The following is a 19,597-nucleotide window of genomic DNA, read 5'->3' on the forward strand; positions in this document are numbered from 1 at the left end:
TTTTGTCAAAAGCTCAGCAGAGATTCGACTCCTTCTGAAGTTTCAAAATGTTGCTGACTTTCAAGGGGTCAGGGTCAGGAAAAACAGTACATGTGATAAATACTATTAGTGAACAAATAAAAGACTAGATCTGGCTGCAATTCACCAGTAATTGATGCAGTTTCTGAGGCAGTCCTGAAACAAATGAAGGTGCATTTTATGCACCCGAGAGATACCGCATTTTACTTTAAAAACACGTCTAGTTCAATTGGGAGTGGGTGCATAAAGGTGATCTCCATGCCACGTCCTTATGCGTTTTGGTGCTTTAGTAAAATGTGTATTTCCGTACTGGCCTTTTTTAAGGCATAACATGATGTCTGAGAAAAAGCTTGGAACATGTTCAAAACAGTCTTCGCTACTAAGCAATGTTGCAGGCTCCCAAACCCGCAAGGTCCAAAGTACAAGCAAAGACCTCTGGCAGTTCCTTCTTGGAACAAGAAGCAGCCTTGCTCCTGGCTAGACAGGCCAGCTCAGTGCAACTCATTTGCTTTGCTGAACAAACAGATTGTCATCTTCGTACACTAGGAGTGAACTTTCGATGTTCTCCAGTAGACTGTGTTGGTCTTCGTGCTCCAGCGTGGTCTCTGTGCGGTCGTTCTTGACTGAGACGTTGATCTGGCTCCATGTTAGGTTGGTGTTTTTAAAAGCGTGCAAAAGGAAAATGCCGGTGATGATGGTGAGGAAGCCGCTGAGGGTGCCGATCATGTCGCTCACGCCCATGCTGTTCCACTCCTTGAACAGGATGACCGAGCACGTGACCACCATGGTGGTGAAGAACACGTAGTAGATGGGCGTCACGATGGAGGTGTTGAATGTATCCAGCGCCTTGTTAAGGTAGTTGATCTGAGTACTGACAGAAATGACCAAAGACGCCATTAAGATATAGAGCAGTGGATCCTTGTACACAGGCTTCAAGTCCGCCAGTTCCTTTATCGCGATGCCCAGGCCTTTGACAGACGAGACCGAGAAGGCGCCAATCACTGAGCAGATGGAAACATAGACCAATATATTTGCTTGACCCTTCTTCGGAGCCACTGCGAAAATCAGCACCAGGGACACTGTAATCATGACTGTGGCGAATCCAATAAAAACTGCAAGGAAGACAAAAAAGCAGTTCAAATATTAGGCTGCCAGTTCGTCTTCACCATATTAAAACATTTCTGTTCGGATTAATACATTGCACTAGTTCTTAATTTGTAAAGCAATAAGTGAGTTTCAGGGCCCTTTTTGGAAAGCCACTTCAGCCTACAGTATCCATTGCCCCTGCCAGTGCTGCCAATGACAGCACCAACACCACAACCAGCCATCACACTCTACAAGTGTGACAATTCCTGCTATTACAGGCCACCTGAAGCTATAATAATGGTGAAGCAGCCAGTATTATTCATTTTTAATGTATATTAGACCATTGGAAGTTGATCACTCCATTGAAGACAATGGAGTGCTCCGGGCTTCTACTGGATCGTAGAAGCCCAGAGAGCAACATTCTGATGCTTTTTTCATTTCACAGCTGTTGCTGTGAACAAAGGCCTCTCGAAGCCCGACGGGATATAAACACCCTCGGACTCCGAGAGGCTTTTGTTTTTACTAATTAGAACATTCTGCCCTCTAGGGGCGGAATGTTCTAATAGCCTTAGAAACCTCCAATAGCGAGTTCTGACGCCTTTAACCCCTTCAGCGCGGATGACAAAGCCAGCTCGTCATGGGCGTTACCTGCGCTGCGCGGATGACGAGCTGGCTTTGTCACGAACCGCGGGATTTTTAAAAATGCCGCGCACAGCGGGAAAAGCCGCCGCAGCGATGCGGTTAAAGGCCTGATCCCTTGTTAAAGGTGATCGCCTTCGGCTTCGGCCTTTAACACTGGAGTGGGCCTCTAATGGCTGGTAGAGCCTGCTGCGTTGGGTTCTAAGGCTATATTAAGTTAATAAATATGGTTGCTGTGCTCATCTCAAAATCAGACAGACAGTGCCATCATGTGGTGGGCTGCCAATAGAGCCAGTGCAGACAGTTAATTGCAGGAGCGGAATACCGGAAACCACCAACTCATACAAAGCACTGCATTGCACAATAACGTGGGTAGTTTCTTACTATTTGCTTTGTCAACGTGTACATGTGCATGGCCCTACATCAGGGCATGTCATGCCAAAGGAACTGCCAGCAGGTGGATACAGAGCAAACATTTATATTAAATGTAATCTCGTATCTGGGCTTTAATAATAAAAGGTACTTAAGTGTGGATCAACTCATCATTAGGACGCCTCCGCAGTAATATTTACATAAAAGTTCATCATAGATATAGTCAATAGACTGAATTCCCTTTTAGTTTGGTTTAACATTCTATCGCTCTTAGTGAAACATGCATATGTAGACCATGGATGGATAAAGGCAATTAATATTAATAATTGTCAACATGAAGTATTTCATACCTCACTCCTGCTGTTGTAAACACAGTGAATTCTAAGTGTTAATAGTACTCCATTGCCTACCTTCAAAAGGATGAAAGCCGAGGCTTCATTGCTGGAGTTCGAGCTTACGATGGCCTCAGGACCACCGCATTTTTCAGCAGCAAACGCTCAGCTCACTGAGTCACCCAGCCAACCTTTAGTCACTACAGCACAGGATTTTACAATACATTTTGCGGATGAAAACACATCTATAGGAAGGACACGGGACTTTGATCGTCGGGGTCATACTTCACTAGCTTGGTCGATTTTTGCAGATACATCAGTATCTGCAAAATAGGTGAGTACTTATGGGCAGGCAACAGTTGTGGGCTGGTGGCTAAACATCTGTCTCTGACACTTGTGGGGATGGGTTGGAAACCTGGTCGCAGCACTATACTAAAATAAACACATTTATTTTTATGTGCCGTCAATTGTAAGTATGTGAAAAGTAATTGTAATGTGATGTGTAATTCAAACATGTAAATTCCACCTTGATGTACATGATCTAGTATCGTTCACCGACACCATCATAATTTACAGCGCTCTGTTACACCCCATCTAGGCTATATAATTATTATACATTCAGTACATTATGTAAGCGTCATACGCGTGACTAAAGTGTCTGCTTTTATCCTTGCCAATAAAAGCACCGATAAGCAGAGCATTTTTTTTATTGTATTTGCAGTAAAAATGTAGTAATGAAGTGAAGAAATGTAAAACGTTGTACATTATTCCTATAAAATGTTCGTTTTCATTTAAAAATAAAACAAACTTTTCTGTTTCTTTTGAACATATGCTTGAGAGCATTAAAGTGAAATTAAAATGAAAGGAGTTGTTGGTTATTTCTAATAAATTTGTGCTATGATTGATGGTTAGGGTACGCTTTATGTGATGGGATGATGTTAATGGAAGTGTTTGTGTTAAGTTTAGGTGTGGTGTTAAAAGTCTGAATAAAGAATGGGGGTGGTAAGACGAAGTATTCAATAAGGTTAGGTTATAAAAGGGAAGCAGTGTTTACATCGCATGGGGTACAACGCATGCGATTATAACGCAGTTGTTACAACAATTGCGTTTTTACAACGCTAACCATTATAACGCAAGTCATTTCTACAATTTGCTGTAGGAGGTGCTCCAAACTAAGGAATAGTATAATTTACTAATCCAACACCTTCCCTACTGTTGCGCACGCTGGAGTTGGAATAGTAAATTACACTATTCCTAAGTCCAGCGCGCCCCCTACAGCAAGTCATAGAAACGACTAGCGATGTAATGGTAAACGTTGTAACAACGGGGTCGTTGTAACGACCGTGTTGTAATCGCATGCGTTGTACCGCATGCGGTGTAACATCGCATATTCGTTATAGAATAGTGTTAACTTCAGTGTGTAAATGTACGTGTAGTTTTTACTCGTATTGAACTACTGCTTTTATATCAGCCTCACATGTACTCCTACGTTATACCAAAATATGCAGGTCTTCTTCTCTGTGAGGCCCAAAGCCTCACTTTCACCTTTAAACACTTAAGGGAGAGAGTTAGAATCCTGTTAGCTGAAGAGAGGAGCCTCTAACCTGCATCTTCCCTTGGAAGGCCTTTCAGCCATTTTCTCATGAGATCCGGGTGAACCTGTTGTGGCTCCAGTTACCTGTAGGTATGCTCTAAACCATGTAACTTATTTTATAAAAACGTATAAAAGTAATGTGATTTCTAGTTAGTTTATGAGCTAGTCCAGCACACATCGCAGGATTCACTGCTCACCGAGCCTATGGACATTTGAGGGTACATTTACAAGCCCCTTGCGCCACTTTTGCGTCACTTTTTCCATGTTAAAAGTGACGCAAAAGTGGCGCAAGTGGCTTGTAAATCTGGCCCTTAAAGTATATGCATTTTGTACCTGTATCACGCAAACCTCGCCAAAAGGCAGTAGTTCGCTGACAGGGTTAAAGACCAGGATATAGTCAATGAGAGACTGAAGGGTAGCTGGGTTCTGAAAATGGTCGTGTGATGATACTGTGTGACAAGAGCAGTGCACTTCTTTTGAGTGTAGATCTGTTGAGGCACACACATAACAAATAATATGTCTTCTGGCCTAGTTTTATATAAATAACTACATATATGTTGCATTCCTTTGAACTGTAAAAAACATATCCAACGAGCAGGACATCCGCAAACATCTCTTTTCTTGCTGTTTCTTCACACTTCTGTTTAGTTCTTCAGTCTATCCTCTGATGCAGAAAAAATGGTTTAGATCTGCTTATTCAGGCACTTGGTGCTATGGTTTTCTCAGACCAAAGTGCTCTGAAGTGCTTGATGCTAGAGATCTTACTGCAGCAGGTAATGATTTCGTCCAGCAATGGGCACTTTCTACATACTGACCAAAATATACTGTCTGATGGAGTTTACAAAATAGGGCGCATAGATCTGTATTGCCTGAAGGCTGTTACCTAAGTGAGAGTCAGAATGTCCAACAAAAACTCAGCCCAAAACTTTCAACCCTGAATCCTTTCAGTTGGCCCTGATGCATTATCACACAGGCTTGAAAACAGCAAAAATACCAAACCTAAAACAACGTGTCCCATGCATGTAATACAACACAATCTTAAATACAAAGGTCATGGCGTCCTCTCCCTTCAAATAATCATTTTACTTTCTCCATAAATGTCCCCAGGACAAACGATTCCAAGCATATACCTAAGTAACAACACTGTAATACAAATCACACGTATAATGGACTAACTTCACAAATTCCATGTAAATGGCAAAGGCCAGCAGAAGCAAATCCTCAAGTAAGAATGCTGATAAGTATGAAACAGCCCCAGTCCTTTCCACCATCACTTGGATGTGGCTTTCCTGTCTGCTCGGTACTACAAGATGTGTGCAGAGTCAGGTGTGAGCTTAAAGCCAAAGGGTAGGGTTGAGAAGAGAAAACAGTAAATAAATATTTGTACTTACTTTCTTAGTTATGCCTACTACACCCTCCTGGCTTATAGGCTGTCAACCAGGACTCTCCAGCCATCTCTGCCTTGGACTTTTCTTTCAATCTGAGTCAGGGTATAGCCCATCTCTCTGCAGTCAGCCTCGAGACCTTGGCACCTGGTGTTTCTTGGCCTTCATCTTTTCCTTCTTGCGTGAGGCTTCTAGGTCAGGGCTTGCCTGGTGGTGTTTGATGCGGGCTTTGGGAGGGTGTGACCTATCCAGCCGCAGTGTCTTTTCATGAGTTCTTCATGGGCAGGGAGTTGGTAAGTCTATTGCAATAGATCGTTGTTGCTGATAGTGTTTGGCCAGCAAATTTTGAAGATTTTCCACAGACAGTTGTTAAAGAAGGTCTGGACTTTGTTGGAGGTGGTCACTGCTATCCTCTAGGTTTCTGGGCCATACAGAAGGGCCAATTGTACATTGCTGTTTAAAAGCCTGATCTTGGTTTGCCAGGATAGGTCCTTGGAGTTCCAAATCTTCTTTAGATGAATGAAGGCAGACCTTGCTTTGCTGTTTCTTGTCTTGGCGTCAGCCTTTGTGCACCCTGCGTGTCTGTGACACTGCCCAGGTAGATGAAGGCTTGAAATCTTTCCAGTGCATCACCTGCAAGGGTGACTGCAGCTGTGCTGTCCATGTTAGACTTCAAGATCTTATTTTTTCCCCTGTGGATGTTGAGGCCAAATTGTGCTGATGTGGCTTCCACATTGTCGTTCTTCTCTTGCATCTGCTGATGGATATGGGAAGAGTAAAACCAGGTCGTCTGCAAAGTCAAGATTGTCGAGCTGCCTCCAAGGTGTCCACTGGGTCCCATTTCTTCTTTATGCATGCTTTTAAGAGAGCAGTCTTAGTTGCTTGTCTTCGAGGGAGAACACTCAATCAAATGTTAGGACCGGGATGGGGATGGCAGATGAGATGGTAATGTTTCCTGTTGTAGACACTTGCTAAGGTAAAACAGGCCAAAATAGTTATCTAAAGGTTAGAGTGGGCTATGCGGAAATGCCGTTCAGTTAGAAAGTTAAACTCTGGGCACCATTTGTCACCAAATGATGTTCTTGGATTTCCAGATCACCTCCATCATATGTTTCACACATTCGCATATTAAGCTCCTTAGAAGGGAAGTAATCTCATGGAACAGCTTTGAAAGCCTAGGATACACAGAGCAATTGTTGGAGCAACAACAGGCTACGCCAGTGCCCTCAAACATGTCAGAAATGTTTGCAGAGCCCAGGGAAAAATCTCTTCTGTTCATTTTCTAATCAGGATCTGGCACTGTCTAGTGGTTACCTCATTATTAACAATTTTAGAAATGCAATTGCTCCTCCTTACTAATAATAAATGGTGTTGCTTTGTAAATCTATCAAAGAAGAAACAAACATTGCTTTGTAAATCTATAGATAGATTTTGAAGCAGGAGCACTAATACTCTGAAGAAGCACAGGGCCTGAGGCATTAATCCTCCCCCGACCTTGCCATCTTTGGCAGCCATGAGTGTCCTTTTCCTTCGAGCCGCAACACAGAACATCAGTAAAATGTAGATTCCACAGAATGCAGCACTCACCCATTTCGAGAAAACATTAAAGATATGCATTTTATAGTTATTTATGGTTTCCTGGCACTTGAGTGCCTTAAGGTGTGGAGCACTCTATAAGATCACCTTACCTACTAGAAGTACAAAACTTCATCAAAGCACTTCAGAAAATGCATAAACTACCACCAACCTAGATATCACAAGTGAACATATAAAAATGGATGCTTATTAGACCTAATAATCTATAGGCAATTAACATACACAAGATGATATCTGATGTGCCCAGTCACATTATTTGCATTTTCCCACGGGAGTAAAAATAGGGCCTGGTTTCTTAACCTCTTGGATGCTAATGACAAGGGTAACTCGTCATGCACTTCCCATTCATTTCAATGGAAATTAAAGGAGACAAATGATGTTGCCTTAGCACTAAAGGGGTTAAGAGTTGTGTATCCAACACAGAAAGTCTCTTCAGTTTTTGACAAACCACCATTTAATTCATAAGACATGAATTAGGAGTGCTGAATTTCCACGTATTTCACCAAACACATAACAGAAAACAGCCTGCTAAAGGGTTACTAATTAGCTGTCAGATCAGGCTGCAGTACTGGAACCACAAGCCTGTTAGAACTAGTTGATGTATCATGCATTATGTTGCAAAGTAAAGGCTTCCTACCCCTATTTTTGAGCCCATGAACATAAAGCATAGCTCCTTTTTGCAACTATGAAACACTGAATGGAGCAGATGACCTTCTCATCACCCAGACGTGGATGTTCAGTACCAACTTGAAGCTTAACCCCACCAAAACAGAATTATTGCTGTTCGTCAACAACAAGAAGCAACAACTTGTCCAAACCTGTCTCAGCGACATGCCCTTGGACAGATTTGAACTCCACCACTCACCTTAGGCCAAATCTCTTGGTTTTGGCTGAGCTCAAAATCAAAGAACACCAATAAAATCAAGACAGCCTTGAACCAACTCTCTCTGTGACAAAAAGTCATGTAAATGTCATGGTACTTATCCTGATGGAATCCCATCTGTTCTCCTTGCAGGTCAGTCCTATCTTCAGACCCAGCCCCATCATCTGCATTCAAGACGACCAGCACCCGTGCCTATCTGTCTGTCAAGCTCACAGTATCCGGTGGCTATTCACCCACTGGCAGCCAGAGCACCATCACATTCGCGATGAAGAAAGGCAGAAATAAAAAAACACAGAGCAACAGTCCCTCTCCACTTCACACCCAGGATCTAGAATGACACTCCAGTGTCCATCAGGCCTGTCTCAGCAGATAAACTAACAGCCCACCCACGCTCTTGAAAACCAGCTACCCCTTGAATCACACATGGACTTTATCAGGCCCGGCTTTAGGGCAATGCGACTGGTGAGGCCACAATGTGCGCTGACCTGGGCAGGGGGCACTGACCTTAGGGGGAGGGGCGGGCACTCTGCTTAGTAATAACTCACAATTAAAAAACACCTTCAGCATAGCCTCATGAGAAGGGGGGGTGGGGTGCTTTGCTTAGTAATAACTTACGATTCAAAAACACCTTTGGCAGAGTACCTTGTGCATCTAGTTCCAGGCAGCATTAAAAATGTCAAGATGACTCTTGTGATTAACGTTCGTGCTAGAACAAGAGATCGGAGTTTTGTCTAGGAACAGTTTTGACTCGCCATAAAGTAGTGCAGAGGCCTGCGGCACATAACTCTTACCGTGCAGATCATAGATCTGTATTTTATGTGGATAGCTGAGTGGATTACTGCTTTTGTCACAGAGATCCTTCTGTTACTAGAGTTCATAAGATTCACCCCTAACATAGAACAGTGACTGTTATGAACTGTCATCAAGGAGCTGCATGCAAGCTACATAAAATAGGTTAAGATGTTCTATTTTCCTCAGTCTTTCATTATCTATTCCTAAAGTTGCTGAAAAGTGTTTGTTTGGGTAGATATGCATTCTTATTAGTAAAGTCGGCCTTTACCAGTGTTTTAAAACAAATGAAATGTATGTGAGAGAGGGGCTATGGAGAGATGAGGGGCACTTTTGCCTGGTGGTCATGAGGGATACCGAGGAGGTGGTCATGGGTAGGGGGGCTGCCAAAAGTAATTGTCACACCGGGCAGTAGCAGCTCTAAAACCAGCTCTGGACTTTGCCTTTGACCCTGAACAGTGCTCCTTTGTCATTCGGTTAGGTTTGCTCCATACAAATCTCACATAGTACTTGCATATCTACAGATGGAAAAATCATCCAAATGTTCACCTCTTGCAGAGTCACAGTTCTCTTCACATTGTTCAGCTTCTGTAAGGAGCCCTTGGGACTTGAAATTGAAAACACGAGGCTCCCACTGATAGCACCATGTTGGGTATTCATGACTGCCTATCTAACATATAAAGGCGAGATAAAGCCTGGTCTAGCCATCTCAAGTGGTTCTTGAGTCCTGTGCACCATCAGAGACAATTCCAATCTTTGGGAAAATCCAATCTTTAGCCAGTCCTTCTCAGACTTTGCACCATGAATCTGAAACTCACTGGGCTTCAATTAGTCTAAGCCAGGGAGCACTTAATTTGAGCTGGTGGTTTCCCATGCTCGGCACCGGCACTTAATTGTCAGCACTGGGGCCTGTGACAGTCTGCCACACGGTGGTGCTGTGTGGCTATGACCACAACAACAGTTAATTATTAACTCAATATACATTAAAATGACTATTACCTGGCACCCAAGCCATTCTTATAGCGTTGAGGGCCTGAAATAGTCCAAATTGTCACACTTGTAGGAGTGTGAATGTTAATACTTCTGTTGTTACTATCATTGGCAGGACTGGCAGGGGCAAGGTGTGGCACAAGTTGCAGTGGCCTGCTGAGGAGAGGCCTGGCACTTATTTCTTTGCAAATGAAGCACTGAAGCCAGGTGCTCAACAGCTAGCTCTGATGTACCTCAATACTGGGATGGCACTCTGCTGTCCCTCATGGTACTGGCGGAGCAAGGACTCGAATTTCGAGGATAAATACAGAATTCGATGCCAGGATTCCATTTGCAGCTCTTCCTGTTAAAAATGAAATCCTGGTCTTCATCTGATACCAACCATTAACTCAACATTTACTCTTGAGGTTGGTGGGGATGGTTTCTAGCACAGGAAAGGCCGCATAGTAGAAAAGTTGTAACTAGATCTCTGCATAAATAGTATAAACAAGTAGTCTATTTGCAGCGGGACTCACAAGATGCTTAAAAAATAGTCATCCCTTAAACTATCTCACGATAGGTGTTGGAACTTTTGGTACTATCCTCTCAAAATAAAAAAAAGTGCTGGTACTCAGTACCAGACAGTACAAGCCCATTTAAAGCACTAATTATCATAACCAAATCTAGATAAGGTACAAGAAGGAAAGAGTGAGAGAAAAGGGGGATCAAGGCGTAAGACAAGGGTAGCGAAAAAAGGAGACAGTAGGGAGAGATAAGAAAGAAGAAAAGGCAAGAATAGAGAGTACAAACAAAAGAGACAGACTGATACAGAGAGAAGACTGTGGGAGAAATAGCGAGTGGACAGGACCATATTGAATGCCGAAGGGCAAACTTAAAGTGATGGTAGACTCATGGAGGGAGGGGGAAGAGAGACCTTTAAGTGATGCTTAAACTTATGAGGACTTGACTATTGCCACTTGGCCAAAACACTTTCAAGTGCACTTTTGTGCACTCACTTAGGACCAATGCTCCTGACGGCGGTGACCCAGTCAGCTGCTGCTCCTGTGACTGGGTAAGGAGATAACATTAGCACCCCTTTTATGGTCAGATGCATTAACGACCCCCACATTGCCCTCATGGCCTACCACTACTACTGTTTGGTCCTCTGTGTTCAGTTCTGTGGCCCTATTTGTTTAGAACGGCCTCTAAAAATCTCCCCAGTTTTAATAATGCTTATGCTCGGCCAGTTTTCACCGATGGTAAAGTCTAATACATTGAATGCACACAATTCCACTGTATTACGACACCATAATACCTAACTAAAGCTGTCTGGAAATATGAAACCTTGTTTGACCTTGAAATAACCGCTTCGGTAAACCTGAAATGGTGCTCTCGCTTGTAAAGAGCACGTAATATCACTTACTTCCCTGGTATGTGCATTTCCAATGCAGATTTTTTTGTGATGCAGTACCCGTGTTTAGTCTGCAGGCGGAGCACATCGACTGTGAGCAAAGGAACAGACGACTGGTGGGTGAAACATTAGCACCCAGCAGTGGCTAACTTTAAAACGGAAAGCCACGAACAAGGATGAGAATCCGACATGAAACTTCAACTTGGCACACTAATGAAGAGGGGGCACGGGGCATTATATGCTATGACACATATATAAAAGGAAAGGACTTAAGGCCATGTATAGTATTCCCATTATAAAGCCTGGGATATGCAGTTTGTACACTGACTGGTTGGCAAATCGAAATGCAATCTGCGATGCCACTTATGGACTGATCTGATACATTCACATGGCACTGCAAAACGACCACGTAATGAATATTAATTAGGCTGATCACAACTTGCAAGTCGCTGTATTTGGCTGTGAATGCAGAGGATGTGGTCGAAAAAGCAGAGCAATCCTCCGTCCCTACACTAGCTTTCTCAAATGGGGAACATTTTATTTTACAAGCAGCCCGCACCCATTAAAGGCATGAGTATTCGAAATAAATGCATCCCTTTTGTGAAAACACTAGGGAGGGCAACCACTGCTTGCTCCCTTCGAGGCAGTAGTGGTGGCAGGGAACAGGGGTAGCAAGGCAAGGGAGGTAGTGGGGGGAACAAAGAACAACCAACACACAGCTGCCGTCCCCCCACCATCGTCTCTCCGCTTCTCGGGCGAGTCCTGGCAGCAGAAAGCACACAGACTCCCCTAAGCCAATCACAATGCTGCAATGCAGCGTTGTGATTGGTCTGAGCGCTTAGACGGGGACAATGAGCCTATGCATGTTCCCAATCAGGCTGTGCATTACAGGCTGGTGGGGAACATGCACAGTGTGCATGACTGTTTGGCTGGCCCAAGACGGCCGGCCAAACCATCATGCACACTTAAGTGCATGAACCATTCCTCCCCATGTACCACCGGCCCCACCCCACCGGCCCCAAAGCTATGGAAAACAAATGTTAATAAAAACATTATTATCTATGGAGAAGTGTGGCTCAATGGTTAGAGCGGCAGACCCTGATGCAAAGGTGTAGCCCGGGACCAGGGTTCAATTCCCCGCCTCGGCGGGTCTTGGGCTCAAAATTCCACGGACCTGATAATTCTCGCCTCTGTGCCTATTCCAATCATGGAGTCCCACTCTGCAACTCAGGGCAATAGCTTGCTTAATCTCCACAACGGCCCCCACAACGCTAAGGATGCCTGGCTTCCACCCTGGGGGTGCCCAGGAATGGACGCCTCACAGGGAAAGCCAGGACGGGTTCCACAGTGGTATTCGTACAAGCACCTTGAGACCCTTGCGGGTGAGTAGTGCGCTATACAAGTATCAATTTACATTTACATTTATATTTCCTGCTCTGAGAGCAATGGGGCGACGCTCCTCCACCTTGGAGGAGGAGCAGTCCCTGCCTCGAGTTCACCAACACAATTCCCCAATCAGAAGCTGTCCCAAAGGGGCAGTTTCTCCTTTGGGAATCAGATGCTACTCCAACCTCGAGAGTCAGAAACTGAGCAATGGCTTGAACCACAACTGCAAACTGCAATCACTAACAACCGATCTACCCCTTCATTTAGTAAATAGGAGGAAGATAGCCCCGCCACACTTTGGTACACCTCTAATTTGCTATTTGAAAAAGAATCCCAAAAGCCACAGAAGACTTTTCTGACTCATAAATGGGCATTTGTACATTATGAACATTCTTTTTGCAGTCACAAATCCTGGAACTTTTGCGACTCAGCAGCTGCAGTCTGCGGGTGAAACATACTGAACCAACAGTGTTCCCCTAGACTTTGTATTTCCAATAAAGCTGCTAACTCATTTTATTGGCCCCATCAGAATTACGTAAGCACTTGTAATCGAACCCTAACCCCCTCAATCAGCAGCTTGCCGAAAAGCAGTAGGTGCTCTCCCAGGAATCTGCAGGCTGTAGCAGCAGCCCGCATCCTAAATCAAAAGGGTTGGAAAGTACGGGCCTGCAGGCGAAGGAAAAGCAGACAGATACTTGGCATTGTGTTACAAACCACGTCTAGCAGTGTACCAAGCATACCTGGGTCTCTCAGCTTCATTTCCATGGCGTGCAGAGATGTGACCTGCTCCTCCTCAGGGGCGTGGATCACCATCACTGTTGATCCCAAAATACTCAGGACACAGCCCAGTTTGCCATGAAGGTTGAGCTTCTCGTTTAGGAAATACGATGACAGCACAGCGCTGTATGAGGCAAAAAATGCAAACAAAGTCCCTTAATATGTATTCTGTTGTAAATTGGAATACATGCCCCATGCAAGATGTACACAGACTGGCGGCATATCATCAAAATCATGCAAGTTCTCGGTGAAGTGACATCACACCCCCTATGACCCTGGTGACAGGTCGCTCCAAGCTTCTTTCTTCAACACTCTTTATTGGTATAACAATTTGCTTTCCGCAAGGCATTTTCACAGACTTTTGAATTTTATAATTTTGTAAACCACATATGTTATTATTACTCTACTGATGATGCTCCTTTTATTGACCTTGGAATGATGAAGGGCTGAATCGATTATGTTGACATTTAACTGTAACTGGAGGAATCACACTGAGCTCATCATCAGAAGCTTTGCTCACTGATCTGCGGCATAGTTATCTATAGTGCAGAAGGTGCAGCAACACCAGGGTCCAGGAGTGGAAGAGTACCACTGTATCTCCATTACAGCTACTGTTTGCTACCAAAACATGTGATAGGACGCCCATATTCCTTGCTTGAATCTCATTCACATTAGCACAGGTCACATTCGTCCCTCATTAGAAACCCATATCCATGTGGTCCTTCGCAGTCAGACTCATCTGTGTGTGGGCCACTGACAAACGAACTCAAGGTATTTGGATTGAAGCAAGGAAGCCCCCACCATCTGGAAGCCCCCACCATCTTCAAAACCAGCGGCATCATGTACAAAGCCAACACGACCGGCTTTCCCACCAATTTGTCTGACTACCTCATCACCCTCACGCAGTTGCGGCCCGTGGAGGGAGTTCCATGGAGCAGAAAGGCAGGGCGTGGGAGGGGCAGGGTGGGGGTAGTAAACACCGGAATATGGATGATTGGATGTAAGTAAACAATTAAATAAATATTTTGCGATGCAGGGCACACAACAAAATTCGTTTTATTTATTTAATTGTTTACTTACCTCCAATCATCCATATTCTGGTGTTTATTATCCCCCACCCTGCCCCTCCCCCGTCCCGCCTGGTTTGCGGTATACTGATGCCACAAATATATATATATATATATATATATATATATATATATATATATATATATATATATATATATATATATATATATATATATATTACCTATTGGCAGTCGTCAGTAGGTAGTTATAGTTAGGACCTCGTTTCCTTAGGAAAAGCATTTTTGACTTGTCTATAACTTAGGCGTCGTTTGACCAATCTTTATCAAATTTCAAATGTCAAATGTCTAAAGAGGTTCTGTGTCTCGTAGCAAGTTTTGGGGTGATCCGTGCAGTGGTGACCAATAAAAAGGTGCGCGAAATAAGGGTGCGTTTGTTGTTTTAATTCCCATAGGAACCTGTTGTCGAAATTACAGTCCGAACCGCTAGATGGAATTACACCAAATTTGGCAGAAAGGTAGATGTTGTTAAGTAGATTGTGCTTTTTGTTATTTGATGCAAATCCATTCAGTAGTTTTTGCTCAATTAAAATTGAACAATATAGTGATATCTCTGGTCGGGGATATGGACATGGTTGCAGATATTTTGCGACAATATTGCAGTATATCGCGAATGAGCATGCCGTTGGGAATGCTGTCATTGGCTGGGCTCAACCTGAACAGAAAGTTGTGACCGCCATTTTATCAATTAGGAATAGTTCCTGGGGCTTAAACTTTCTGTGAAAGCTAACATAAGGGGTCAGGATGGAGGTACTCTGACCCCATGATTGAGGAATGGGGGTGTTAGTGCCACAAGTTATGTGTCCAAAATAGTTTTTTTAATCATGCGTGATATTCACGATGTCAGCGTGATGGCCAGCATGTCCACCCTTGTAATGTTGCAGGGATGTCGTGAATTTTGCTGCGACATCGCGAATATTGGTGAAAATATCAAACACCAAGTAACTATATCTATATACACACCCTCGCTGGCCACAGTCACAGACTGATGTACGCACTCACAAACTCACTCAGACACTTATACACCCATTAACATACCCACTCAGACACTTATACATTCAGTCACATACCCACTCAGATACTCATGCACGCACTCATATACTCATTCAGAAACTCATGCACCCACTTACAGAGTCACTTGGAGAGGGATGAACCCATGTACAGACCCACTCAGAGACTCACAAACCTACTTAAAGGCCCACTCATAGACTTATGCGTACAGTCACATACCCACTTAGAGACTCTTAGACCCACTCACCGACCCACCTAGGCACTCATGCACCCACTCACAGATTATTATTATTATTATTCTTATTATTATTATTATTATTGAGTTTTATATAGCGCGTGGTTACCCTTGGGCAACCCACCTAGGCACTCATGCACCCACTCACAAACCCACTCAGAGACTTATGTGCCCACTTACAGACCGACTTACAGACTTATGTATGTATGTCACTCACATACTCAGCCACAGACCCTCTTAGAGACGTGTGCACTTAGTTACTCACTCCTACTCTCAGAGACTCACACACCCACTCACAGACTCACTCAGACATACATGCACCCACTCATTCACGTGCTCAAAGACTCACTTATCCACTCACAAACCCACCCAGGCACTCACCCTCCCAGTCACAGACTCACTCAGAGACCCATGCATGCAGCCAATAACTCAGCCACTCAGAGACTTATGCTCTCACTCACAGAACCACCCAGACACTCATACACCCACTCACAGATCCACTAAGACACTCATACACTTACTTAAAGACCCACTCAGATATTCACGTACCCTTACAGTCACTTACACACCCACTCACAGACCCATTCAGAGACTTATGCACCCAGTCACTGATACACTCAGAAATTGATGAACCCACTTCACAGTCCCACTCAGAGACCCATTCACAGAACCACTCAGACACTCACGCTCCCAGGCATTGACCCACTCAGAGACTAATGCACTAACTCACAGACCCACTCAGACAGTCATGCACCCACTTACTCACTCTCTCAGTCACCCACATAGACACTCATGTAGTGAATCACAGATCCAGCCAGACAGTCATATACTTAGTTTCAAATGCACAAATGCACTCATGCACAGATCCATTGAGACACTAATGCACCCAGTCATAGATGCACTGAGACAATCATGCAGTTCATTACAGAACCATTGATAGACTGATGCACCGTCTCACAGATTCCACACACATACACACACACATATATATATATATATATATATATCTCTGCCACTCCACTCCACAAGCAGGATGCAGGCGCTCTCTCCTCGCGAAAAGAAACGTGGAGCACAGACCCAGGTAGGTGAAAAAGTTTGTCGGTTTATTGAGCTGTTACTCAGTCGGCCATTACGCGTTTCGGTACTGACGTACCTTGATCACATGACACAGTAAATGGTCACCTGGTTTCTTATATACCAACATTGACATTTTTTTCTTTCTTTTGGTGATGCAATTTTAAAGTGACAGTGCTCTTATATTTTTACAAATCTGTACAACTGACGTTTTTAACATTTGCTGGCTTATTGACACGCTGTGGTACAGTATTTCATTATACATTCAATTATATGCGTTTCTTATTTTCTTGGGCAAATCTGCTTTTGTAATCGTACATCCTAAGTAAATTGATATACCGGTATAAATACCATAAGGGATACCCTTACGTAAAATATGTACACATCTACGCACAATTTACATATGTTCTTGTGCAAAGTTCGCAATAAAGTGCAATACATCACGGTATAAATACCATAGAGCATCTAGGGGATATTTCAATATATCTCATAGAAAGTGTTATAAATATATAAATAAATAAATATATATACACATTTGTTAAAAAACCATTTTTTCTTTCATGCTCTATTTTATATTCTGAGTATACCTTGTCAGTCTCAATGTTTGAAGTGCAAAAACGCATGTGCAAAATTACGCTTACTCATGTCTGCATGTCACATATTTTTGGTATCTTTAAGATCTTTTAGGGCCAGTTGTGTGCAATTGACAGATTGTAGTGTGATTTAAAAAAATCCTTTTCAGAAGCCTCTGATAAGGATAGGTTGTAAGTGAAAAAGAAAAGAAAGAGTGTTATTGTGCAAACCTTGATGACAGAAAAAAGAAAAAGAAAACTTCCTAATAGTGTTACAACTTACAAATTATAATATTCCGATTGTTATTTAAAACAGTTGCAATTTAAAAACTTTTTGTTTCCCATTTCTTGTTTTTGTTGAGGCCATTTCTTTTTGATTACACTTATATTACGTTAGATTTACCAGTGTTCACTACATGTGTATATGTCATTTTCTTCTATCTCTTCTGAATTACTCCAATTTAAGATTAATGATGTTACATAATCTTTGACTGTTTTTATAGGCCCGTGTATAGATCTTCAGTTAAATTAAGCCCATAAGGATGTTTGGAATCTAGCTTCAATATGTAGCTAGTTTCTAGTTTTCTTAATTTTTCATCCCGATCTCCCCCTCTCTTACTTGGGGGTATTGTATCAATTAAATAATATTGGAGTAATCTGACATCTCCCTGGTGTTTCTCGTTAAAATGCCGGGCAACTGGGTAAGTTGGGTCTTTATTCTTGATTGCACGTATGTGTTGCAATATTCTTTTGTGTCCCTGTAGTTTCGTACTTCCCACATATTTTAACTTACAGGGACACTCGAGGATATAGACCACGTATTCAGTTTTACACGTTAGCATGTGTTTGATTTGATGGTCACCTTTCCCAAATGCTAAGGTAAAACTCTTTTTATTTACTCCATTTAGGCAAGCTTTGCACGTGTGACACTTGTAAAATCCTTGCCTCTGGTTAAACCAGTTCTTTTTGGGGATTTCTACCGGATTGTTTACTACTAATCGGTCTCTCATATTTGGTGCTCTCCTGTGAGTGACCGTTGGCTTATTTGGTAAATATGGACCTAATATTGGGTCATTTTTTACCAATAGCCAGTTCTTTCAAATAATTCGCCTGATTTCTTTGTGTTGTTTGTTGTAGCTTACAATCATTCTAAACTCGTCATCTTTTTGTATGGATGTTTTTGATACTTTCGTGTTTGCCTTGGCTAGAGCTGTTTCTAGGAGTGAAGTTCTGTCTACCTCGTTACTTTTCTTTATTGCATTTTCAATGCAAGTTCTAGAATATCCCCGTTCTAAGAATCTGTTTTTACTTGACTCTTGTGCTTTTAATAGTTCTTGCGGTGTGCTGCATATACGTTTGATCCGTAACATTTCTCCATACGGAATACTTTCTACTAGATGTTTTGGGTGGTGGCTGGTCGCATGTAAAATGGAGTTTACCGCTGTCGGTTTTCTGTGTATTTTTGTCTCCAAATTGCCATGTTCTATATATACCTCAACATCTAGGAATGTCACTTTGGTAGGGCTAATATCTGCAGTAAAGTTCAAGTTGATGTCATTTTGGTTAAGTTTGTCAATGAATGTTTCTGCTTCCATTTTTGTGCCCTGCCATATAACAAACAAATCATCGATATACCTCCACCAACATTTCACATGGTCATTCAGTGTGTTGTTAAAATTTCTATGGAGGACCAGTTCCTCCCACCACCCCATATGAAGACAGGAGTAGCTGGGGGAGAAACTGGCCCCCATAGCTACGCCTCTTATTTGTTGGTACAGACTATGCTGAAAGAGAAAGATGTTATTATGTAAGCAGAACTCCATCATGTCTAACAGCATTCTACTGTGTTCAACATAGACCGCATCTCTTTGTTTAAGATAGAATTCTGTTGCCCGCATGCCATCCCTATGACTAATACTCGTGTGTAATATATATATATATATATATATATATATATATATATATATATATATATATACATATATATATGCACCTAAGTGGCCGGCTCCGGGCCACGAAGACAACCCCACCGCTCGTAGGCGGGTCCGTGTGTTACAATCCGTAACACATCAGACGGAACAGCGGGCCTGGCAGGAACAGCACGAGATGTACAACGGACCTGGGTTTACCCGGTGAAACGACCCGAAGGGAAAAAATTGCGTGAGGGGATTGGAGAGTGGCACCCACTATGGATTTGATAAGGCGCGAACTACATGAACCAGTGAGCCTTGCGCCGGGCACGCCCACCAGAGGGCGGGAGTAATACCTTCATGACCACCTGAAAAACGACGTACCTGCTCCCTTCCCACTTTGAACGCCAAGCCATGATTAAGGGAAACTGCTCCTGAAACGCGTAGGCGAATGGTGTGCAAGCTTGAACTCG

The 19,597-nt window shown here is 43.0% G+C and overlaps 1 protein-coding gene across 1 annotated transcript in view; it reads right to left on the bottom strand.

The window, feature by feature from the left end:
* Window positions 1–376: 376 nt before the first annotated feature.
* Window positions 377–19,597, bottom strand: part of NIPAL1 (NIPA like domain containing 1) — a 176,206-nt gene continuing 156,985 nt past the window's right edge. Inside the window, 3 exon segments of the mRNA XM_086962677.1 lie at window positions 377–536; window positions 538–1,130; window positions 13,201–13,361. Of these exon segments, the coding sequence (XP_086818803.1) occupies window positions 510–536; window positions 538–1,130; window positions 13,201–13,361 (781 nt within the window). The 3' untranslated portion in view covers window positions 377–509.

This window comes from Lissotriton vulgaris, chromosome 3_1, assembly GCF_964263255.1.
Source record: "Lissotriton vulgaris chromosome 3_1, aLisVul1.2, whole genome shotgun sequence".
Classification (NCBI taxonomy): domain Eukaryota; kingdom Metazoa; phylum Chordata; class Amphibia; order Caudata; family Salamandridae; genus Lissotriton; species Lissotriton vulgaris.